The following is a 22,330-nucleotide window of genomic DNA, read 5'->3' as shown; positions in this document are numbered from 1 at the left end:
TCTTACCTGCAGTTAGGTGACAATGTGGCACATGTTCAGCCATGGGCGGTAAATACCAGGTACAGCCGGTGCACCGCACCTCCCTGTCGCCCCACAACTCTCCTGGCATGCAGTGCTGGTTGCCTGTAGGCTGGGAATGCAAAGATGTGATACAACGAAGCTTGAAACAGCCATCGAACCTGACCTCAGCAGCCTCTGCCCAGATGTGGGGAGGATGTGGCAGACTCTGCCCTGCTCAGAACCCCAGTAGTTTTGGGATGGGAGCCTGGGGAGAGCATGAAGCCCACTTTGCTCTACCCCACGGGCTACCCCAGCCCACCCCCTGCTCTGTAGGAGAGGGGCTGTGCCCCGGCGGCAGCTCCCCTCGGCCTCCCCACCCAGTGTGGGCCAAGGCAGGACACTATATTTGGCCTGGGGGAGCCGTGCCAGTGAAACCTGATGCTGTCATGCTGTGCAAGTCCGACAGCTGGAGCCAATGGGGCCGGCTTGTCTTGGCCACCACCAAGCCGAGATGAGAGGGGCCGAGAGGGCCAGCAGCCCTGCCACTGCCGGCGGCAGCTCACCGGGGACGGCACACGGACCCAGGAATCCTCCATCGCTGCTGGAAGAGGAGGACAACCCTCCAGCCCACCGGCCGGCGGAGCTGCGGCGAAGCAGGACAGAGGTATGAGGGCTTGCAGGAGCGATTTGGGAATGCTCAGCCCCTATAGTGGCTCAGGGCAGGCAGCAAGTGCCTTGCACTGCACCTTTGGGCTCCTCTACCCTGCCCGCAGTGGCGCACGGGACCCTCCCTGGGCTGCCCAGCTCCCTGCCCTGCCCTGCCCCGCTGCCTGCGCTTCCCGTCGCCAACCCCGCTGCCGGCACGCAGAGCATGTGGTCGGCTCACCCGGCCCAGGCTGAAGTTCACCCTGCCGTGGTTACACATTGCTCACCCTGGCAGGGTGGCTTTAACAGAGTGCGGAGGAAGGAGGTTGTTTCATTGCCCTGGCAGAGCGGCAGCATGAAGCAGGCGAGCCTCCCTGAAGAGAACGGCTTCAGCGAGGCGATGGCTGTGGGCCAGCATGATTTCACACCCGGCAGCTGTGGGAAGAAACGCCGCTGGCTTTGGCGCCTGCTCCCAGACAACTTCTGGGAGGACACAAAGAAGCTGCTGGTGCTGGCAGGGCCACTGGTAAGGACCTGGGGAGGAGAGTGCTCCCGCAGCACGGCTGCATGGCTCACCTCCATCACTGACCTTCGCCTCTCCTCTTCCTTGCATGTAGATCCTCATCCAGCTGCTGATCTTCCTGATACATCTCGTCAGCTCTATATTCTGCGGCCACCTGGGCAAGGTCGAGCTGGCCTCCGTCACGCTGGCCATCGCCGTAAGCATTCCTGGGAGCTGCCCCAGCGCCGGGCACCAGCTCCCACACTGGGACAGGATACGGGAACAGAGGCGGACAAGGACAGAGATTTCAGACTCCTGCTTTTCATTTTAGCTCCTCTCTCGACCTGAAAGTCTTAAATGCTCACATTCGCTCTTTGTTTTTTTTAACTCCCGTTTCCAGGTTATAAATGTTACTGCCATCTCTGTAGGTTATGGTTTGTCTTCGGCGTGTGACACCTTGATATCACAGGTGGGTAAGAGATGCTGGCGCTTGTCCTAGAGACACGGGGTTTTCCAGCATTGACTGATGCTGCCCAGGCACTGCATGGAGCCCTGGCTGCACCTGCAAGCTGGGGAAGCTTGTCCCTGAGCGGCAATGCCATTAACAGGGAGCTCCCTGCTCCTCTTGTAATGCCACATCCTTCCCGGGTGGTTGTCAGGGCTGCTCCATGCTCTGTGGGGTCCCTGTCCCCCAGCACCAGCACGCTGCCAGTGCAGCAGAGCTCACCTCCACCCTCCCGCCTTGCAGACCTACGGCAGCAAGAACCTGCTGCGTGTGGGGGTGATCCTCCAGCGCGCCACCCTCATCATCTTGCTCTGCTGCTTCCCCTGCTGCGCCATCCTCATCAACATTGAGCAGCTCCTGCTTCTCATCCGCCAGGACCCCGAGGTCTCCAGGTCAGGTGGCTCCATTGCCCAGACACCTCGTCCCTCCCCAGCATGGTGGGGCTGTGAGGAAGGTGGCTATGGCCATGGCCCCTCATAACAATGCCTCTCGTGTCCGCCTAGGTTAACCCAACGCTACGTGATGGCATTTGTCCCTGCTCTCCCGGTGAGTCCCTGTGGGCACCCTGGATGCTGGCCACGCACAGCCACTGGCCATCCTGCTCCTATTTTCCACCACAGCAGCTCAGCCCCTGCTCGGTGCTGGCCTCATCTCAGCCACCGATTTCCTTTTCAGGCAGTTTTTCTCTATAACCTGGAGACAAGATACCTGCAGAACCAGGTGGGTCCTGAGCCCTCGCACCCAAGGAGACCCAGCTCCCTTCAACCATGCACCCAAGGTTTTCATGCTCACCATTCCTGGTGGTCAGGCAACGCTTGACACCACCACCACCAGGGTGTCCCCAGAGCAGCTCTGACCCTGGAGCTCACCCCATCCCACAGCCAGCTATATCCATCTGCCTAATAGACCTCCCTTCCCACTTCCCCACGTCAGGGAATTACCTCCAGCACACTCATTTCCTAAGCAGGCGCCATCATCAGAAGCTTATTTCTTGGCTGGGAAAGCTGCTGAGCGTGGGGCTGGTGGTGACCTCCACACCTCTCTCCTGAAGCTTTTATGAAGGCACCGTAGCCCCCATCTCCTCCTCTTTACAGATGATCATGTGGCCGCTGGTGCTGAGCGGGATCGTCGGCAACATCGTCAATGTGGTTGCAAACTGCATCTTCCTCTATGTGCTCCACCTGGGCATCGCGTGAGTAACACCCGCATCTCACAGAGGGGAAAACACAGCGTGTGGCAATGGCAAAGGACTTCTCAGGGATGTCAGCACCACCAGGCATGGTGGAGCATCTGGTGCTCATGGGGGCAGGGCAGGACATTATGCTCTGGCACCCCGAGGCTGGGGAGGCATGAGCAGGATGCCGATGACCTTTCTCATTTCCTTTGCAGGGGCTCTGCCTGGGCCAACACTGCTGCTCAGTATTCACAAACCATTTTCTTGTTCCTGTACATTACAGGCAAGAAACTCCACGTGAAGACCTGGGGAGGTAAGGGCATCTCCCCAGCTCCCTCTGGTTCCCGCTTTACATGAGTGTTCAAAAATCTTCCACCACTTCCATCAAGTGAATTCTGTTAGTCCTGACGGTGAAATATTAACCTCAGCCCGGTACGCTCCGGGAATGCCGTGCTGCTTCGGTGGCAGCACGTCATGCGCGAGCATTGGCAGAGCACCGTGCCGGGCAGTAAACATTAATTCTGGAGAAATGAAACTTTCTGCTGAGGCTTTGTAGGGTTCGGCCCCAAAGCCGGATGAGCACAGCCGATGGCACGAGGTTGTCCTTAGACTGCTACAGGAGGGATGAGCTGAAGGTTGCACCGCTCTGTGGCCCACAGGACGGCATCAGCAGAGCATGGAGATGCACTCTGCTGCTGGAGGTCCTACGGAGCTGAGGAGCTTTGCCCTGGTGGCTTTGCAAGCAGGAACCTCCAGCTGTCTCGGGTGCTCTCGAGGATGTAACATGTGGCCAGTCTGGTCATCCATCAGGTAATGTTTCTCATCCTCTCTGCAGGCTGGTCCAGTGAGTGTCTGCTGGAGTGGGACAGCTTCATCTCCCTGGCCATCCCCAGCATGCTCATGATTTGCATCGAGTGGTGGACCTACGAAATCGGGAGCTTCTTGATAGGTCAGTGGAGAGAGGGAACTGCAAGAAGGTGGCCAGGGTGTGACCCAGAGCAGCATCTGCAGGGGCAGAGAACGGCTCTCCAGCAGGTGCCTACACCCAGCACTGACCCGCTCCTCTCCCCCAGGCCTGCTGAGTGTCATAGAGCTCTCTGCCCAGTCCATCATCTACGAGGTGTCCGTGGTGGCTTTCATGGTAAGGGCTGGGGGTTATTATTTCAGCCCAGGGCTCCCTAGGGACAGTCCTGGGACAGACACCCAGCAAAAATCAGCTCCAGCAAATCTCAGTCTTCCCCCTCCGCACTTAAGCCTCTCCATGCTCCCGCCTATCCCTCCCTCCTATGGAGATGTTTTAAATTAAGTCCTAAACCCCATCCCCCCTCTGCTGAGTGGTTATTCTGCTGTCACTGCGCTGGTCCTGTTACCCAGATGCACGCGTGAACCTCAGCCCTGTGGTTACAGATCCCCCTGGGGCTCAGCACGGCTGCCAGTGTGCAGGTGGGCAATGCGCTGGGCGCCGGTGACACCGAGATGGCCAAGAGGTCCTCCTCCACCAGCCTGCTCTGCACAGGTCAGGCTGCGCACGTGCCGGGACGCCTGTGCCAGGGCTCCTTCCAGGCCGGGCAGGAGCAGGGAGCGTTTGCAGCCCTCTGCCCACGCCATACACCCGTGTTCCCTCTTCTCCCCCTGCTCTCTCCCTTCAGCTGCTCCCCAGCTCCCCATCACTGGGCTCAGTGCTTTGCTCTGTTTTCCAGGGGGGTTTTGCATAGCCGTGGGGGCCATTTTGGCCACCACAAAGGATGTGTTGGGATACATCTTCACCAGCGAAAAGTGAGTGCTCCCAGTTCCTGGCCTTGGTGCACGGCGGTCAGTTCCCAAAAGCAATGGTTGGCTCTTCTCTGTCCCCAGGGAGATTGTTGACTTGGTGGCCTGGGTCATGCCTGTCTACGTTGTCTTCCACTTGTTTGAAGCCATGTGTGTAAGTCCCTGGGGATGCTGCTATTTTCGGTAGGGGACCTCAGTGCTGAGTGGCAGCATCACAGGTTGGTTGGTCAAGGGTCCCTTGGGCTGCGGGTGAGCACCAGCACATGCACCCGGACCCTGCGCAGCAACTGGAATTACCCCTTAGAAAACACCAAGTGCATAAAAGATGATGACCCACAGGACCACAGAGCTAACCGGGCAGAGGCAGGGAGCTGGTTCATCACCAGGCTGGTGAACCAGCCCCTGGGCAGTGGCAGAGCCCTGAATCCAGCTGAGGTGGCGGTCCCAGCCCTGGCCCCAGCCCCTCTCCTCTCCCCGGCAGGGTGCCTGCAGCGGGGTGCTCAGAGGCATAGGCAAGCAGAAATTCGGTGCCATCCTCAATGCTGTGAGCTACTATGGTGTGGGCCTGCCCCTGGGAGCTGTGCTGCTCTTCGTGGCCAGGATCGGCGTCATAGGTACCGACCCCCGGGCACGCAGCACTGCATTCTCCCCCAAATCCCCCCTGGGTACCTGGCTCCCACCAGCTCCACTGATGGCTCAACTATGACCCTCCCGCCCGGCTCTGCCCTCCTCCTTGGCTGGGGACTGGGCACACTGGGGTGGACTGGGATGGTCCCCACAGCTACTGAGAGCTTTTAATTGTACTGGGAAAAAGCAACCACTGCCAGGTCTGTCGGGCATCCCCACAGCAGGTGTCCACAGCCACCCCATCTCCACACCCTTGCTGACCTCGGTGACACCCCCTTTTTGCCTCACTGTCCCGAGATGCTGGTTTGGTTGGGTTTGCTCCACCGGTGGCACCTGGCTGACGCCGGCATGCCCTCCGCAGGCCTGTGGCTCAGCATGCTTGCCTGTGTCTCCATCCTCTGCACCTGCTTCATCACCTACATCTGCCGCATGGACTGGAAGAAGGCAGCCGAGGAGGTAACCTGTGCACCCACAGCATCGCGCCCTGCCAGTGGGAAGGTCCTCCGTGCCTTGGCTGGGATCGCAGAGGGATGAGGCAGCATCACAGGCTCAATCCCACATGTCAGTGCTGCCCAGGGCTGTCCTCCAGTGCCCCCAGCAAAACCCAACGCTCCCATGACCACGACCACATCCCTATATTCAGCTCCCTCCCACACATGCACTCAATGGCCTCAAGGTTTGCCTCTGTACCTTGCGCCACCCTTGGCTGGGGACATGAAGCACAAAGCAGATGGGGTGACCGAGGCCACCTCAACCCTGCAACCCTGAGCATGATTTTGTGTGCCCCAACAGCTCTGGGGTTTCCACCAGCCAGCACCTCTCATTTCAGGCATCTTTCAGCTGCACAGCACTATTTCTAGCCAGATGAACCCTGCAAGAGGCCACACGTTGGCTTTGCTCGGTGGGGGTTTCCTACACCACGCACCGCTGGCTAACCCCAGCACGTTCCCTCCCCCAGGCTCAGCGCCGCGCAGGGGTGACCCAGCCGTCGCCGGAGCAGCTGAACCCAGGCCCTGAACCCTCCTGCAAGGCACTTCCCTCGGGTGTGGGGCCAGCCCCACCACCCCACGCTTACCCCCCTGCCACGGCGGTGCGGGGGTGTGTAGGTATGGCCAGGAGCTGGGCACTGTGTGTGGTGGGGGGTTGGAGCCCAGGAAGGGTCCCAAGGATCCACATAGGCTGGGAATGAGCCCACAAAATGGGGGTGCAGTGCAGTGCTGTCGATGCCCTCAGTTACTGGGAAAACAGTATTTACAAGGGTGGGCTGGGGAGGGTGACGGAGCCTGGTAGGGGGTGACCTGGAGGGCTGGGGCACCTTGGGCACTTCTCACCTTGCAGACACCGGGTCCCACCAAAGCTCTGTCAAGGGCTGGAGCTCTCCACACTCTGGGCTGCTTGTAATGTGCCTTCAGACCTCAGACAACCCCTGCCACGAACCCCCCCAATCCCCCCAGAAGCCCTCAGCAATGCTGCCCTGTTCTCCTTGCAGCGGGAGCGGATGCGCAGAACGGCGTCACGCTCACGGGCATCACCAGGGTGGAGGGACCAACGTACCAGCTGGAGCCCCAGGAAGCCACGCCTGCCACATCCCCTCCAGCCACCGCCACGGCCACCACCATGGCCACCAAGGAGCTGATCATCCGGCGTGGGCTGGTGGTAGCCGCAGCCGTCGCAGTACTTGTGCTTGGTGTTGTCATAAAGCTGATGACCAGCAAACACTGACTCACACCAGGGACTCTGGGGACTTTGGGGGCGAAAGCCCCCCTGACAGACTTACAGAGCACAGAGTGGCCAGCGAGAGCATCCAGCACATGCCTGTCCCACGGGAGCCAAAGGCCCCCCAGCAGCATCTGCTCAGCCATCACTCGAAGGGTGCTCCGACACCCAACACGCTGCTCCGGGTGGCTTGGTGCGCACCAAGCGTGCTGGGAGCCCCCTCCAGCCTGCTGAGGGAGCCGAGCACAGCCTGGCTCACACCGCTGCTCCCTGACAAATGCCAAATAAAGAATAAACCCAGCTGGACTTGGGCTGGCTCTTCTGGCTGGGGGCTGAGTGCAGGGCTCGGGATGGAGCAGGGGAACATCTGACACGGGGGGCTGCAGCCCTTGCAGGAGCTGGGGGCATGTAGGTCCTGCCCTGCCCCAGGTGGCCTTCACACCAAACCAAAGGTTTTATTCAGCAAGGCTCAAGGTCAGCTTTCAGTTACGAGTTTGGAGGTAAAAGATTACCAGTAAACCAATAAGAAATTGAAATTCAGTTACAGACGAGATGGCTGGTGGCTCAGCCATGCTGACCAAGGACTTGCCCAGACCTGGGACTCCTGGGGGAGTTGCTGCCCCCAGCAGTCCCAAACACAGCGCACCAGCAGTACAGCAGTCGCTGGCACCCCTCGAGTCCTCGGGGCAGTGTGGCCACGGCTCAGAAAGCCTCTGCTCTCACCTCAGGTAGCCTTTACACACCTTGGATGACTAAAGGTGGTTTCCCCTGCAATGAGACATCACCCATCTTGTGGCGAGTCCTGTCAAGGATGGGATGCTGCAGGTTCTTAGAGGCTCTTCCCCTCTGCTCTGGGCAGGCTGCTGGGGACAATCAGCCTGGACTGTTCCCATCAGTAAGACCTACATTTTGTTAGGCTTACCGCTGGCATGAGACAGCTTTCTATGGGGATCGTGTGAGCATCACATAGATAACGGGCTCAGAAACAACTGGCTTTGTTTTGATACCCTTGTGACAAGCGATTCCCCCATTCCCAAGAGCTTTTAGATGCGCTCCTGTTTGCAAAGCAGGGCAGGTGCTGCCTCCTTCCACCTGCTGCCACTCGCTGCTGAAGCATGACCAGTGGTGTAGGTCTGAATCAATCCCTGTTTCAGCACGAGCCGGAGCCTGCAGCTTGGGGCTTCCCTGCTTTAGGTACGTTTTGTTTGCTTTTACCTTTTCAGTGCATTGGCTGCCTTGGAAGAAATGAAATTCCAGCAGAAAGAAGTTCAGCACTAGGACCGCAGGGAGCGAGTGGTGGGTTACAAGTCTGGCATACTGCCGGTCACCCTTCTCGCCAGGGGGACACCAGCTAGGGAGGCACAGAAACAAAGCTGAGTCCCATGGGGAGGGAGCAGAGCCTGAGGCAATGGGGCAATGGAGGCTGGGACCAGGGGGGGCTCAGGGGACAGAGGGGGGAGCACAACTCATGCAGACAGCAGGGACCCAAAACTCACCTTTGCCACCACCGCTGCCACAATCCCCAGCAGGGCCGAGATGGCCAGTCCCGCTCGGCCCTTGTTAAACCGCTTCAGGAGGAAGAACTTGGCCCAATCCACCTTCTTCTGGCTGCTGGGTGGGTACCGGAGTTTGTTCACAACCTCCATCTTCAGGTCCTTGATCAAGCAGGCACGGCAGTGGGAGAAGGTCTCAAAGCTGTGCTTGCCGTGGTAGGCTCCCATCCCGCTGTTACCTGAGGGACACAACCCAGGCAGGTCACACCGCACATGGCGACAGCTGCCTTTCTTAAATTCCAGTTTGCAGCCCCCAGGACAGGGGGAAAGCTTGGTCGTGGTGCTTCCCACACCCAAAGGCAGAGAAGAGAAGAGCAGCTGTAACAACTACCCAGAAATGAGGACCTGCTCACTGCCTTGAACTGGTGCTTAGGCTGGTGGTGTGCACCCAGCCTTGAAACGTTAACAGCACCAGTCCTCTCCTGCCCAGGGCAGTCCTGCTTCTCCTGCAGAATTTACACTGGGGTCCGGGACAGGAGGAACAGGGTCTATTATTTCAAACAGTGGGACATAAGGAGGACATTCAGCAACCTGCCACCAGAAACACCCAGGACCTCAGCCCTCAGCCACATTGTCTCTGCCACAAAGCCATGAGCCTGACAGCAACCTGGAAACTCAACCAACCGCTCGGCCCCAGGCAGCTTCATCTCACACCCTGGCACACGAGAACTGGAGCTGAGGACAGATGTGCCAGAGGGTCTTCTTCTCCCACTGGCACCAACACTGCTCCAACCACAAACGAGCCTTTTTGCAAAGGAACCCACCAGTAAAAATAATAGTAATGGGAAAATGTGGCTGAAAGTTTCTGAAGTGCCAAACAGGCATGACAGGACCTGGGTCAGAGGCTGCTGCTTTTGCACCCAGGGTGGAAAAACTTCATTACCCACACCGCCAAAGGGCAGATCCGGAACCAGAGAGTGCATGATAACGTCGTTGGCCGTCACACCGCCGCTGGAGGTCTCCGATATCACCCATCTGATCAGCTACCCAGAATGAGAGATGGCACAGAAGAGAGGATATCAAGATGGGCCACCAACACCACGGCATTTACCAGAGCAAGGGGGTGTCAGGGGGATGCTTGCAACCCCCTACATTGGGGGGAAGGACAGGCTGTGCCTTGTTCCTTGAGGGAGGCTGGGCTTATGTTACTTAAGCACAAGATCTGCCCAGCTGGGACAGCCGGGAAATGGAAATGCTCCATATCTCAGTGGGACAGGTGGGAGGTGGCAGTGGGACAGCCAGAGCCTGGGCTGCTCCTCAGCCCTCCCACCCAAACTGCCTGGGGCTGATGTGTCAGTGAAAATTCCTGACCTAAATTCCTGAGCTGGCACGACAGAGCCTGAGGCGGAGGCAGGAGATGCACAAGGAGCCAGCATCCACAAGTGTGGGCAGGCACACAGGGAACTGCAACACTCAGAGTCCTTCAGCAGGAGCCTGGGAGCCCCCAGCAGCCCTGGGGACACTCACGGCCCCCCTGAGCCAAACGCGGCGATTCGCACACAAAGAGGAGCTGACACGGACCCTGCGGGCAGCTGAGCCTGGGACCGGCCACCTTTGGGATCAGACGGCACAGACACAGCTCCATGGGGCAGCACAGCCCAGACCCACCTTCTTGTTGTTGGAGAAGACATACAGGGCAAGGGGCTTCTCCCGACGGTTGATGAACTCAATGGCTTCCTCTACGCTCCTCACCGTCAGAATGGGGAGGACCGGTCCAAAGATTTCCTCCTCCATCACCTTGGACTCCGGAGAAACATCGGTGAGAATAGTTGGTGCTGGGGTAAACATGAGGGTGGGAGATGGCGTGAGCAGGACAGAAGACATGGTCCATCGCAGGACCTCGTCCTGAGCACTGCCTGCGTGCAACGCACTCCAGGCAAGCTGCAGACACACGCAGCCCCCACAAGGCACCCGCTACCGCAGCAGAAGGTCCCACCCTCCACCTCCCCTCCCCAGCCGCTGCCAGAAGCACCTATGAAGCACGAGGCCTCGTCAGCCTCTCCCCCGTGAGCGATCTTCTGCCCTTCCAACAGGCCCAGGACCCTCCTGAAGTGACGCTTGTTGATGATCCTTTCGTAATCCGGAGATGACTTCACGTCTTCCCCGTAGAACTCCTGCCAAAGGGCACAGCAGAACCAAAGCGCTCAGCAGCCCTTCACAACAGCCACAGCCCCAGGAGCTCGGACCTGGGCTGTAACGGGCACAACTCCCGCGGCACGAGCTCAGCTCACCTGCAGAGTCGCCTTGATGTTCTCCACCACCTTGCTCTGGATGGACGGGTCGCACAGGATGTAGTCTGGGGCGATGCACGTTTGCCCGCAGTTCATGTACTTCCCCCACGTTATGCGCCTGCAGGGAAAGGGAGAGGGTTTCTCCACGATCAGTCCCTGCCAGACCCCACAGCCCGGCCCATCGTGCCTGAGCGACGCCACGCTGCGGGAACAACGGCCCAGAGGCTTCCACCTGCCCCACTGCTGGGACCCTGCCAAGGGCTCCAACAGCCCGACCTGCAGGCGACGGCCAGGTCACAGTCCTTGTCGATGTAGCAGGGGCTCTTCCCGCCCAGCTCCAGGGTGACGGGCGTCAGGTGCTTGGCGGCCGCTGCCATCACGATCTTGCCCACTGCGGAGTTGCCAGTGTAGAGGATGTGGTCGAACCTCTGGGTCAGCAGCTCTGTCGTCTCAGGTACTCCCCCAGTGACCACAGGGTACAGCTCCTGGGGGGCGAGGGTATCAGGGTCACCCCAACCCAGCGTGTCGCTGTGGCACAGAGAAACCCAAGGACCGACACAGGGTCACGCTCACCCGGTCAAGGTACTGGGGGAGAAGATCAGCCACCAGCTGAGCCGTGTTCTCGCTGATCTCCGAGGGCTTCACCACCACCGCATTGCCTGCAAGACAAAGGCAGCGTGGCCACTGAGCCCCCCGCACTCCCCTCCCGCAGCGCCCACCCAGGGCCCCGCGGGGGACAGGGGCTGCGCTGGGTGCCCACCTGCTGCGATGGCCCCGATCAGAGGCTGCATCACCAGCACAAAGGGGTAGTTCCAGGCCCCGATGATCAGCACCACCCCCAGCGGCTCGGGGCAGATGTAAGCCTCGTCCCGCATCGTCAGCAGGTTCTTCTTCACAGGCCGAGGGGCTGCCCAGGACGGCAGCTTGTCCATGGTCAGGGCCAGCTCCCCCAGCACGCCCAGGATCTCGTGGCTGTACGCGTTGTGCCCACACTGCAACGACAGGGAGCTTGGAGAGGGGATGGCCAAGGGGAGGCACAGCCAAGTCACCCGGCACCACGGGGGCCATCGGCTAAAGCCACCCGGAGCGGCCAAGGCGGCCCTCGGGGGGCCCGACTCCCCCAGGGCCGCCCACCGCCCAGGCGCGGCTCAAGGGAGCACCCCCCGACCCCCACCTTGTGCAGATCCGACTTGATGGCTGCCAGGATCTCCTTCTCCTTCTCCCGCACCATCCGCTCCAGGGCCTTCAGCTGCTGCAGCCGGAACTCCAGCGAGCGGCACCGGCCCGAGTTGAAGGCGCCTCTGGCCCGGGCGACGACCTGCTGCATCCGCTCCATGGCTGCTCGGGGCTGCAGGGGACAGCAACCGGGCCAGGCTCACTACGGGGCCACCAAGGGCCACTCAGGCCTGGGAACACTCAGCATGGCCCACCAAAAGCAAGGCTGGGAGATGTTCTCCTCCTTGGGTGCCCTCCTGCTCCCAAGGCACCAGCATCCAGTGCCCCCGTCCCACCTGCACAGGATCCACCAGCAGAGAGCACCTCTCCTGGCAACCAGCATCGCTGGGGATGGCTGAGAGATCCTGTTCTGGGGGTGCTTTCTCCCAGCTTGGGGATACCCTTAAACCCACCAGCCTCTCCATCTCTACTCATGGGGATGCTCCCAAGGAGCTGAAACATGGGGATGACCGTGGCCTCGGTGGGCAGCCGGCTGGAAGCAGAGCTGCCTGTCTGGAGCCAGCCTGCACCCATCCTCCCCGTAACTGCAAGCCCTCGCGTGGCTTTGCAGGAACATGACGAAACATTGCAGAGGTTTCACCCTGCTTCTCAGGAGCAGCTTTTTTAGCTAGGACAAGAGATCTACCTGCAGTCCCTGCCCAACCAAACGAGACACTGAGGTTCCCTTGCAACCATCATAATCCACTCTTCCCTGCTCGCCACTGCAGTTGCGTGACACAGCCCCCATCCTGACCAAGAAGGCAGATGACTCATTAAAAAATGAAGGAAAAAGAGCGTGTTACCTTCAGAGAAGCTCCTCTCTCCACCAGTCTCCTGCAGCAAGTGCAAGCAGGCACAAGCCCTTCCCCTGACATGGCTCGGAGCGCTCTCTCCTCCCACGAGAGGACAGCTGGCTGGGGTCCAGGGCTCTGGCTGGATACAAGGCGCCCTTTACCCAGATATATCCTCATGCTGTGAACACAGAAGCCCTGGATCGCCGTGTTCAGCCAGGGCAGTGACTCAGCCACCCAGGTGGGATTGTGAGAGACCACATGGCTTTGGCCACACTGGGCGCAGAGGCCGAGGGAGCACTTTCAATCTGCCACAGCAGCGGTCGGGAGCCAACAAACGCAGCCCCTGCTACTGTCCGCATCTGAGCAAACCCCAGGCTGGCAGCGCCTGCAGGTGGGAAGCAACCAGGGATGGATTTGCACAGGACAGGAGGAGAAACAGTCCAGCTCCTCCACAGGTCCCAGCACTGCCTTGCCACACGCCCCGCCTGGCTCCGGATGCCTCGTCAGCAGCCTGCCTGCGCTCCCCTGCCAGGGCTTTGGGGGGTCCTTCCCCACCAGCGGGGACATCATTGCGCTGACGGTCTGCGCTTCTGTACCAGGACAGAGGCATCCTGCAACACACGTGTGACATTCAGCCAAGCTGTGGCCAGAGGTGGGAGTGGCAGAGGACAGGCAGGATTCTCCAGGAGACTGCAAGGACTTACCATGCTCAGACTATTATTTAAATTCTCAGTGTTTATTTAGTACTTGCAAAACATATAATTATAAAAGGCTTAGCACATGGATTTTCACAAGACATGAAGAAATCCTAACTATTGCACAGTAAATATAATTTTCTGCTCTATATTAATTGCATTTAGTAATAATTTTTAAATTTATCTTATTTAAACATTAATATTTCTAAGGTCCTTTCACCTTAAATCTCTCCAGCATCCTCTCTCCAAGCTACAACAAGCCCTGTATTATCTTCCAGTGCAGGATTATAGCAGACTCAGAAGCTCGAACACAAAGGAGTACACTCTCGTTCAGTAATTGTTTTCCCTTGGAGGAATCTGACCAGGAATGGGTTCGTACTGGTTTTGGCTGGGATGAAGTTAATTTTCACCATAGTCACCAAATTTCTTCATAGTAGGATGGTACTGCGTTTTGGATTTGTGACCAAAACAGTGTTGGCAACACCCCAGTGGTTCAGCTGTTGCCAAACAGTGCTTGCACAGCATCAGGGTGTCTCCTCACACCACCCCACCAGCGCATAGGCTGGAGTCGGCAAAAACTAAGTATAGGACACAGCTGGGAGAGCTGACCCCAGCTGACCAAAGGAATATTCCAGACCATATGATATTGTGCTCACTGATAAAAGCTGATAAAAGAGGAGGAAGGTGGGGCAGACATGGGGGGTTAATGGCATCTGTCTTCCCAAGTGACTGTTACATGTGATGAAGCCCTGCTTTCCTGGGGATGGCTGAACATCTGCCTGCCGAGGGGAAGGAATGAATGTATTCCCTAACCTGCTTGCTTACACACCAAGCTTTCACTTGATCTATTAAACTATCTTTATTTCAACCTACAAGTTTTACCCTCCAATTCTCCTCGCCACCCCACTGGGGGAGCGGACAAGTGGCTGTGTGGGGCTCAGATGCCCATGTGGGCTAACCCACTACAGGGTGCTTTGTGATTCCCACTTCTCTAAACAGTTCTGAAAGTTCTTTTGTATAAGCATAAGATGCTCTTATTAGCAAGATACAGGCAGTGCAGGTATCATCTTTGTCATTTTTTAACTGTCAAATCATTGTTACAGGCACATGATGAAACCCAGAGCCCCAGAAAGGGCATCAGCCTGCATCCCTTGACCAGCTGTTAACAATTCTGGTTTGCAGAGATCCGTGAATATTTCACCTCAAATAAATGGCAAGGGGAACCTCACTAGGTTTATTCACAGCCATCGCTACTGGCAAAATGCATCAGCCAGCACAGCCTCTCCTAGACTCACCACCCAGAGGGTGGTTGTTCAGAGCACAACAGAAGACAGACATCCTGAAGACTGCAGGGAAAACGCTGTCAGCGCAATCACAGCTGAAACTTCAGCTGCTGTTTGTCACTGAAGGAAGGCAAGCGCTTTGGTGCAAGACACAGTGTGTGCATCCCTGGAAGGAGCGCTCTGCGTGGCATGGGGTGGAGGTATGGACTGGTATGTCTTGCTCCGCAGTCCTCCTGAGAGCTTGTACCCACTGGTCCCTCTGTTTCAGCATGGTTTTTTAGTTAGCAGGAGTCCGACCCTTCTCTCGGTTAGTGCCTCGCTAAAGACTACTCTGTGTGCTCGACAGCTCACTGAAATAACCCAATACAAAAGAAAAAAATTACATCACAGCTTAAGGAAACAGACACAAAGCGAGCACTCAGAGTATGACTTGCACATGGCGCCTTCTCTCTTCAGTAGTAAACCATCTGTGAAAGCAAAACACAGCACCAACGTCCTGTGAAGGATTTGCTGAAAAAAACCAAACAATTCCCTTTCTAGAACAAGCCTGAAGCAAAGCCCCTTTCACTCAGGGTGACTTCCCCAGCTTCCAGCTAGCCTGCCTCCTGCCCCCTCAGCATGCACTGACTGGTTACCTTGGATGCTGTATGAGCTCCCAGCACTGCCAGGGAAAGCATCATGCTTTGGCTCTGGGGGGAACCTTCTCCAAGCCCCACATTCACTACTCTAACAAAGCTTTGCCCGATCTCAAACCACATCTACACACAGGAGAAGAAGAAGGCTCCTACCTCACTGTGACAGCCACAGCAGTGCTCTGAAACCTGCTGCTCCTTACCACACACTGAGCCAGCCCAGCCTCTGAACAGCCAGCACAATCAAGAGGGCTTTTCTCTTCAGCACAGACTGGTGATTCTGAGAAAACCCAAATGATTTCAAGATGCCGTGAGTTTCCACCCTTCGCTGAGAAGGCATCCACCTAGACAGGGCCTGCCTCCCTGGCTGGTGCTACAAGGCCTGAGCCAGTTGTTGGCCCTTACACCTCCTCCTAGATCCAAATGTGCAGGCAGGCTGTTTTCCCTGGCTTGTTGGGCTCCTGCATGTCTCCTTGCAGCAGTAACAATACAGAAGACGCGGAAGGGCAGAGTCCTGATCCACCCTGCCATCTCCTGTCCCTTCAGCGGCTGCTCCCTTAGGCTTACTAAGCCCCCGGGGTGCCCACTTGAGCCTCGCATGGGGCAGCCAGCATGGGCACATATCGTGTCTGGTCTGCCAGCCACAGAGAACCAGCTGTGCTCACACTTGGGAGTTTTAGTTCTCACCCCTCCACCTCAGGAGGCATCTCGAGTCCTACAGCCAGCACCAGCAGGCCTCTGCCTCCTGCAGGGAGGGAAGGACATCCCATCCTTCTGCACTACCCAGCCAGAAACAGGGGAGGAAATGGAAATAACTGAGCTAAGGTCAGATGGGGGCTGCAGCTGGGCAGGGAAGAGGAGCTCGTTGGAAATCTAGGCTTTCGGACAGAGCCGCCCCTCCCCAGGGCACTACAGCACAAAACTGCAGCTGACCAGGCTGGGCTGTGGAGCAGCTTACAACACTGCTGAAGAAAGCCCTGGAATTGAAACCACTCCTAACCTGTCCAAAAGGTACCAACCTCTGCCTCTGAAGGAAGCTTCTCATGGGCGTCACCTACCAAGGCAGAGCAATAAATAGTACAGCAGCCTAGGAGATCTCTCTGAGGACATTCCTATTCTAGATACCACTTGCAAGAGTGAGAAGCAGATCTTGATAATTTCAGGTTGCCAGGTATCGTAAGTCTCAAGACAGAAAAAACAGGCCAGGCTCCAAGAAAGGGCTGCAGTTGCAAAGAATGAGCTTGCAGAAGATCAGACGAATTGCACATGCACTCACACAGATGGCAAAGACCCAAAGCTCACCTTTATGATCACCGCTGCCACAATCCCCAGCAGGGCCAAGATGACCAGTCCCGCTCGGCCCTTGTTAAACCGCTTCAGGAGGAAGAACTTGGCCCAATCCACCTTCTTCTGGCTGCTGGGTGGGTATCGGAGCTTGTTCGTACCCTCCATCTTCAGGTCCTTGATCAAGCAGGCACGGCGGTGGGAGAAGGTCTCAAAGCTGTGCTTGCCGTGGTAGGCTCCCATCCCGCTGTTACCTGAAGGACACAACCCAGGCAGGTCACACCACAGGCTCAGGCAGTCAAACCTTCGGCCACTTGAGGCCACCAGCAGGGCAAGAAGCAGCACAGGAAAATTTCAGTTGCTTGTCAGCTGCACTGCATATTACCTGCCCTGCATCTGCCTCACTGCTGTTTAAAGGCACAAATTCTCTGTCTTCCTGCAGGACAAGGGATCCTTCCTCTCTGAAGCACTTCTCAGTCTCTAAGAAATCCATCCCTGCTCCATCCCTCTTCTTCCCCACCTTGTTCTCACTACACACCCTCCAGTATTTTGCTGTGTTCCTATCTGCACTGCTCGCTCTGCCTCTGAGCTGTCTCCAGCTCTCCCCTGGGTTTAGCGCCCTCTCAAAGCACCATGCTAAGGCTCCGAGATCTGACTGGTGCTGTATGAGAAAGGGTTTCGGAGGAGCTTTGCAGGATACACCTCTGTTTTCCAATTCCAGGACAATGTGCGCTGTTCGCAGCAGCAAACAGCGCCGGTTCACTGTTGGCTTGTGAGCACTCTAACACCCAAACCCGCTTTTGCAAAGGTCCTGCAGGCTGTTGTGTAACTTCTTCCAATTCTCCCCAAGCTGAAGTCCTACCCTTCCTCCTGCAATTACTGCCGATCACTCCAATTGCAACCGATGTTTTTAATACACCTTCCACGTTAGTCTGCACCAACTGTTTCAATCTTCCCAGAAACACCCCCAAAGGTTTTTTCCTTTTGGTCCCTGTCCTAATGTACTCCCATAATTTATTATTGAGATCTGCTATACAGAGACTTCTTGTCTGTAACAGGTGCAGGAGTACCCAGACACAAACCAATAGCGGCTCTTCCCTGGGTTACACCATGCAGCAAGTCACAACACTTAAGGAGCTCCAGTAACTTACCGACACCACCAAAGGGTAAGGTTGAGAGGAAGAAGTGCATGATGACATCGTTTCCAGTAACACCCCCACTGGAAGTTTCCGAGATAACTCTTTTGATTAACTGGCAAAAGAAAATAAACAAACAAACATTGCAAGGGCTCAGAAGACACCAGACTGTGTAACAGCATGACTGGGAGGGGAGCTACGAGCCAACAGGCCATTGTGATAATTTTCTCTGGCTAACAGCTTGGACAAGCCCTCTCCCCACAATGTTAACTCAAGGAAAGCGGGAAAGTTCAGAGGAGGAATGTGAAAGATGGAAACCTGAGAGCTCACTTCCCTAGCAACGTATTAAAAGTAACAAAATTAATCATGAAAGAGTATGTGGCACCAAAGAGGAAATGGAGCTTTTTATCCTATTTCACAAAGTCAGGCAAACCCAGAGTCCTTCAGCAGGAGCCTGGGAGCCCCCAGCAGCCCTGGGGACACTCACGGCCCCCCTGAGCCAAACGCGGCGATTCGCACACAAAGAGGAGCTGACACGGACCCTGCGGGCAGCTGAGCCTGGGACCGGCCACCTTTGGGATCAGACGGCACAGACACAGCTCCATGGGGCAGCACAGCCCAGACCCACCTTCTTGTTGTTGGAGAAGACATACAGGGCAAGGGGCTTCTCCCGACGGTTGATGAACTCAATGGCTTCCTCTACGCTCCTCACCGTCAGAATGGGGAGGACCGGTCCAAAGATTTCCTCCTCCATCACCTTGGACTCCGGAGAAACATCGGTGAGAATAGTTGGTGCTGGGGTAAACATGAGGGTGGGAGATGGCGTGAGCAGGACAGAAGACATGGTCCATCGCAGGACCTCGTCCTGAGCACTGCCTGCGTGCAACGCACTCCAGGCAAGCTGCAGACACACGCAGCCCCCACAAGGCACCCGCTACCGCAGCAGAAGGTCCCACCCTCCACCTCCCCTCCCCAGCCGCTGCCAGAAGCACCTATGAAGCACGAGGCCTCGTCAGCCTCTCCCCCGTGAGCGATCTTCTGCCCTTCCAACAGGCCCAGGACCCTCCTGAAGTGACGCTTGTTGATGATCCTTTCGTAATCCGGAGATGACTTCACGTCTTCCCCGTAGAACTCCTGCCAAAGGGCACAGCAGAACCAAAGCGCTCAGCAGCCCTTCACAACAGCCACAGCCCCAGGAGCTCGGACCTGGGCTGTAACGGGCACAACTCCCGCGGCACGAGCTCAGCTCACCTGCAGAGTCGCCTTGATGTTCTCCACCACCTTGCTCTGGATGGACGGGTCGCACAGGATGTAGTCTGGGGCGATGCACGTTTGCCCGCAGTTCATGTACTTCCCCCACGTTATGCGCCTGCAGGGAAAGGGAGAGGGTTTCTCCACGATCAGTCCCTGCCAGACCCCACAGCCCGGCCCATCGTGCCTGAGCGACGCCACGCTGCGGGAACAACGGCCCAGAGGCTTCCACCTGCCCCACTGCTGGGACCCTGCCAAGGGCTCCAACAGCCCGACCTGCAGGCGACGGCCAGGTCACAGTCCTTGTCGATGTAGCAGGGGCTCTTCCCGCCCAGCTCCAGGGTGACGGGCGTCAGGTGCTTGGCGGCCGCTGCCATCACGATCTTGCCCACTGCGGAGTTGCCAGTGTAGAGGATGTGGTCGAACCTCTGGGTCAGCAGCTCTGTCGTCTCAGGTACTCCCCCAGTGACCACAGGGTACAGCTCCTGCGGGGCAAAGAGATTCATAGTTACCTTGATTACACGGACATGTATCAAGGTAGCAGCTCTGCATGGGGCAGACTGACTGGTGAGCTATGTTATGATCTAGACAAAAGACAGCGACAGAAGAGACAAGCCCTGGTCCATCCCCTGCAATGAATTTCACTTGCCACTTTGTGCCACGTGAACTAAAAGAAATGGAGGCCAGGCAGAGTCAGGCTGCAGAGCTGCTCTCACACATGAAGACCTAGGACACACATGGCTACTGGGCTCTCCCGAGGGCTGTTTCCTTCCACAGCTCTAGCCCCCTGACTAGAGAAAGCACTAATGCCTGGGGGGAGATTTCACAGGGGGGGCATGCTGTCATAGCCACAGCCTGTCTCAGCAACACAGTGTAACAGATGTCAGAACTGCCAGAAAAGCGAAGGACAAACATCATGTCCCACTGAGAGTGTTTCAGCAGGACACAAAACCCCAGGATGTACCATCGCTGAGCAAATGGCACCCAGTTGTCAGGAAAAGCCAGGCACAGCCAGCATCCAGCGCAAACTTGTGCTTACCTGGGGACATCCCCAGCACAGCGTCCAAAAGTGCAGCTACTGCATTGAGAAGTACATACACGCCTCTACACAGTCATAAATGTCAAAAAAGGCTGTCACGTTGCAGCAACGTTATGTAGGCACGTTAGGTTACACAAATGCAAGAACATGTCAACATACCTTTGTACTTTAAGAGTAATTCAACCCTTCCTGCACCTCCTGCTTACGCCCCTTTGGAAAGAGTGGGCAACTGATATAACTCTAACCTGCAGGAGCCCTCTGAAAGCAGGACAGGTATTTCCTCAAGATAATCACATTAGGCACAGGGTCACGCTCACCCGGTCAAGGTACTGGGGGAGAAGATCAGCCACCAGCTGAGCCGTGTTCTCGCTGATCTCCGAGGGCTTCACCACCACCGCATTGCCTGCAAGACAAAGGCAGCGTGGCCACTGAGCCCCCCGCACTCCCCTCCCGCAGCGCCCACCCAGGGCCCCGCGGGGGACAGGGGCTGCGCTGGGTGCCCACCTGCTGCGATGGCCCCGATCAGAGGCTGCATCACCAGCACAAAGGGGTAGTTCCAGGCCCCGATGATCAGCACCACCCCCAGCGGCTCGGGGCAGATGTAAGCCTCGTCCCGCATCGTCAGCAGGTTCTTCTTCACAGGCCGAGGGGCTGCCCAGGACGGCAGCTTGTCCATGGTCAGGGCCAGCTCCCCCAGCACGCCCAGGATCTCGTGGCTGTACGCGTTGTGCCCACACTGCAACGACAGGGAGCTTGGAGAGGGGACGGCCAAGGGGAGGCACAGCCAAGTCACCCGGCACCACGGGGGCCATCGGCTAAAGCCACCCGGAGCGGCCAAGGCGGCCCTCGGGGGGCCCGACTCCCCCAGGGCCGCCCACCGCCCAGGCGCGGCTCAAGGGAGCACCCCCCGACCCCCACCTTGTGCAGATCCGACTTGATGGCTGCCAGGATCTCCTTCTCCTTCTCCCGCACCATCCGCTCCAGGGCCTTCAGCTGCTGCAGCCGGAACTCCAGCGAGCGGCACCGGCCCGAGTTGAAGGCGCCTCTGGCCCGGGCGACGACCTGCTGCATCCGCTCCATGGCTGCTCGGGGCTGCAGGGGACAGCGGCCGGGCCCGGCCCGCCGCCGCTACTGCTGGGAACTGGCTCTTCGCACCGGCACCGGACACACTCCCACCGGCAGCCCCCACCCCACCCGCAAGGCCGACACCGCGCCCGGGCCCCACCCTGCCGTACCTCTCCGGTGCTGTACACGCTGCGGTGGGCGACTGAGGGCAGGTCGCGCAGGAGCCCGGGGGCGGCTCGCAGGCACGGGGGAGGCGGCCCTTCCCCGCGGCCCGGCCCCCCTCACCGCCCAGCGAAGCACGGCGGCCGCGGGGCCCCCGAGGGCGGCACGGCCCCTCCGAGCAGCCCCGGAGCGCCAAGCCGCTGAGGCGACCCCCTCCCGCCGGGCCTCCCCCCGCCCACGGAAGGGCCCCGCAGCCCCCGGGGTCCCGTCCCGTCAGCCGCTCCCGCCTTCCGCTCACGTGACGGCGCCGTACACCCCCCCCGGCGGCGGAATGGGAGAGGCCGCGAGGCCACGCCCCCTCGCCGGGCGCAGAAGCGGCTGGCCGGCGCGCGGCCCTTAGCCCGGGTTCCCGCTGCCGGTAGCGCCCCGGGCGCGGTGGCTGCGCCGGTGCCGGAGGGGAGCCCGCGGGGCGAGAGGCGGCAGCCAGCGGCTGTACCGAGCGCTTCTGCCGCCGGGCGGGGCCGCACCACTTCCCGGGGGGGGGGGGGGGGGGCAGCGGCCCTCAGCTGCAGGCGGGAGGTTAGTGAGGCCGCAGAGACGTGTCACACACACCCCGGCACAGCACCCACACCCCGACAGCACCCTACCCACCCCCGACACAGCCCCCCCACCCCGACATAGCCCCCCCCCCAACCCCTGCACACACCCCCCACCGGCCGTGGGCTCCCAGCTCTGGCCCTGCCTGGGTCCCGCAGGCTGTGAAATGGTGGCAGGCGCGGGGTAGGGGGCCAAGCCCCCCATTGGTTTGCCATCCCAGGAGGGCAGGGGGTACGGGGGTACGGGGCAGCTTTACCTCTTTGCTTCTGCTCTGCGGAGGAAATGCTGTGGGAACTCGATGTGCACCTTGGCTCGGGGCGGCTTTTTGGAGCAGAGGTGCTGGTGAAGGGGTGGCTGGTGCTGGTGAGGGGGTGGCTAGCAGCGCCCTGCCAGCAGCCTCCTGCCCAGCTGGGAGCGAGGGGGCAGGCAGTCAAGGCAAACCGGGCAGCAAGCG

General features: G+C 58.5%; 3 protein-coding genes across 7 annotated transcripts; 1 reads left to right on the top strand and 2 right to left on the bottom strand.

Moving 5' to 3' along the window:
* Positions 1 to 12: 12 nt before the first annotated feature.
* On the top strand, positions 13 to 7,790 carry LOC101923810 (multidrug and toxin extrusion protein 1-like). Its single transcript, XM_027781386.2, has 18 exons — positions 13 to 664; positions 992 to 1,171; positions 1,263 to 1,364; positions 1,548 to 1,616; positions 1,896 to 2,044; positions 2,156 to 2,198; positions 2,328 to 2,372; positions 2,747 to 2,844; positions 3,042 to 3,139; positions 3,662 to 3,775; positions 3,900 to 3,967; positions 4,234 to 4,342; positions 4,527 to 4,602; positions 4,681 to 4,750; positions 5,078 to 5,210; positions 5,585 to 5,679; positions 6,182 to 6,329; positions 6,713 to 7,790. The coding sequence occupies exons 1-18, from the start codon at positions 476 to 478 to the stop codon at positions 6,943 to 6,945; spliced, it is 2,019 nt and encodes a 672-aa protein (XP_027637187.2). The 5' UTR covers positions 13 to 475; the 3' UTR covers positions 6,946 to 7,790.
* A 128-nt stretch (positions 7,791 to 7,918) lies between these two features.
* On the bottom strand, positions 7,919 to 12,094 carry LOC114011141 (aldehyde dehydrogenase family 3 member A2-like). Its single transcript, XM_055796368.1, has 10 exons — positions 11,898 to 12,094; positions 11,484 to 11,715; positions 11,297 to 11,382; positions 11,000 to 11,208; positions 10,724 to 10,841; positions 10,465 to 10,606; positions 10,101 to 10,267; positions 9,376 to 9,475; positions 8,436 to 8,671; positions 7,919 to 8,290 (listed from the first exon to the last, which is right to left on the bottom strand). The coding sequence occupies exons 1-10, from the start codon at positions 12,057 to 12,059 to the stop codon at positions 8,264 to 8,266; spliced, it is 1,479 nt and encodes a 492-aa protein (XP_055652343.1). The 5' UTR covers positions 12,060 to 12,094; the 3' UTR covers positions 7,919 to 8,263.
* A 1,353-nt stretch (positions 12,095 to 13,447) lies between these two features.
* LOC106112925 (aldehyde dehydrogenase family 3 member A2-like) lies at positions 13,448 to 22,330 on the bottom strand. 5 transcript variants are annotated; one of them, XM_055796606.1, is made up of 12 exons: positions 22,133 to 22,330; positions 20,971 to 21,144; positions 20,557 to 20,788; positions 20,370 to 20,455; positions 19,290 to 19,498; positions 19,014 to 19,131; positions 18,755 to 18,896; positions 18,391 to 18,557; positions 17,778 to 17,877; positions 16,645 to 16,880; positions 15,499 to 15,622; positions 13,448 to 15,177 (listed from the first exon to the last, which is right to left on the bottom strand). In XM_055796606.1, exons 2-11 carry the CDS (start codon positions 21,130 to 21,132, stop codon positions 15,542 to 15,544), a joined length of 1,533 nt encoding a protein of 510 aa, XP_055652581.1. In that variant the 5' UTR covers positions 21,133 to 21,144; positions 22,133 to 22,330; the 3' UTR covers positions 13,448 to 15,177; positions 15,499 to 15,541. The 5 variants fall into 5 exon arrangements, with proteins under 5 accessions (XP_055652581.1, XP_055652577.1, XP_055652580.1 ...); XM_055796602.1 differs by having other exon boundaries at positions 13,448 to 15,060; positions 22,133 to 22,253; XM_055796605.1 differs by lacking the exon at positions 22,133 to 22,330 and adding an exon at positions 21,288 to 21,556.

Source organism: Falco peregrinus, chromosome 2, assembly GCF_023634155.1.
Source record: "Falco peregrinus isolate bFalPer1 chromosome 2, bFalPer1.pri, whole genome shotgun sequence".
Classification (NCBI taxonomy): Eukaryota; Metazoa; Chordata; class Aves; order Falconiformes; family Falconidae; genus Falco; species Falco peregrinus.
This window is presented reverse-complemented; position numbering and strand designations above follow the sequence as displayed.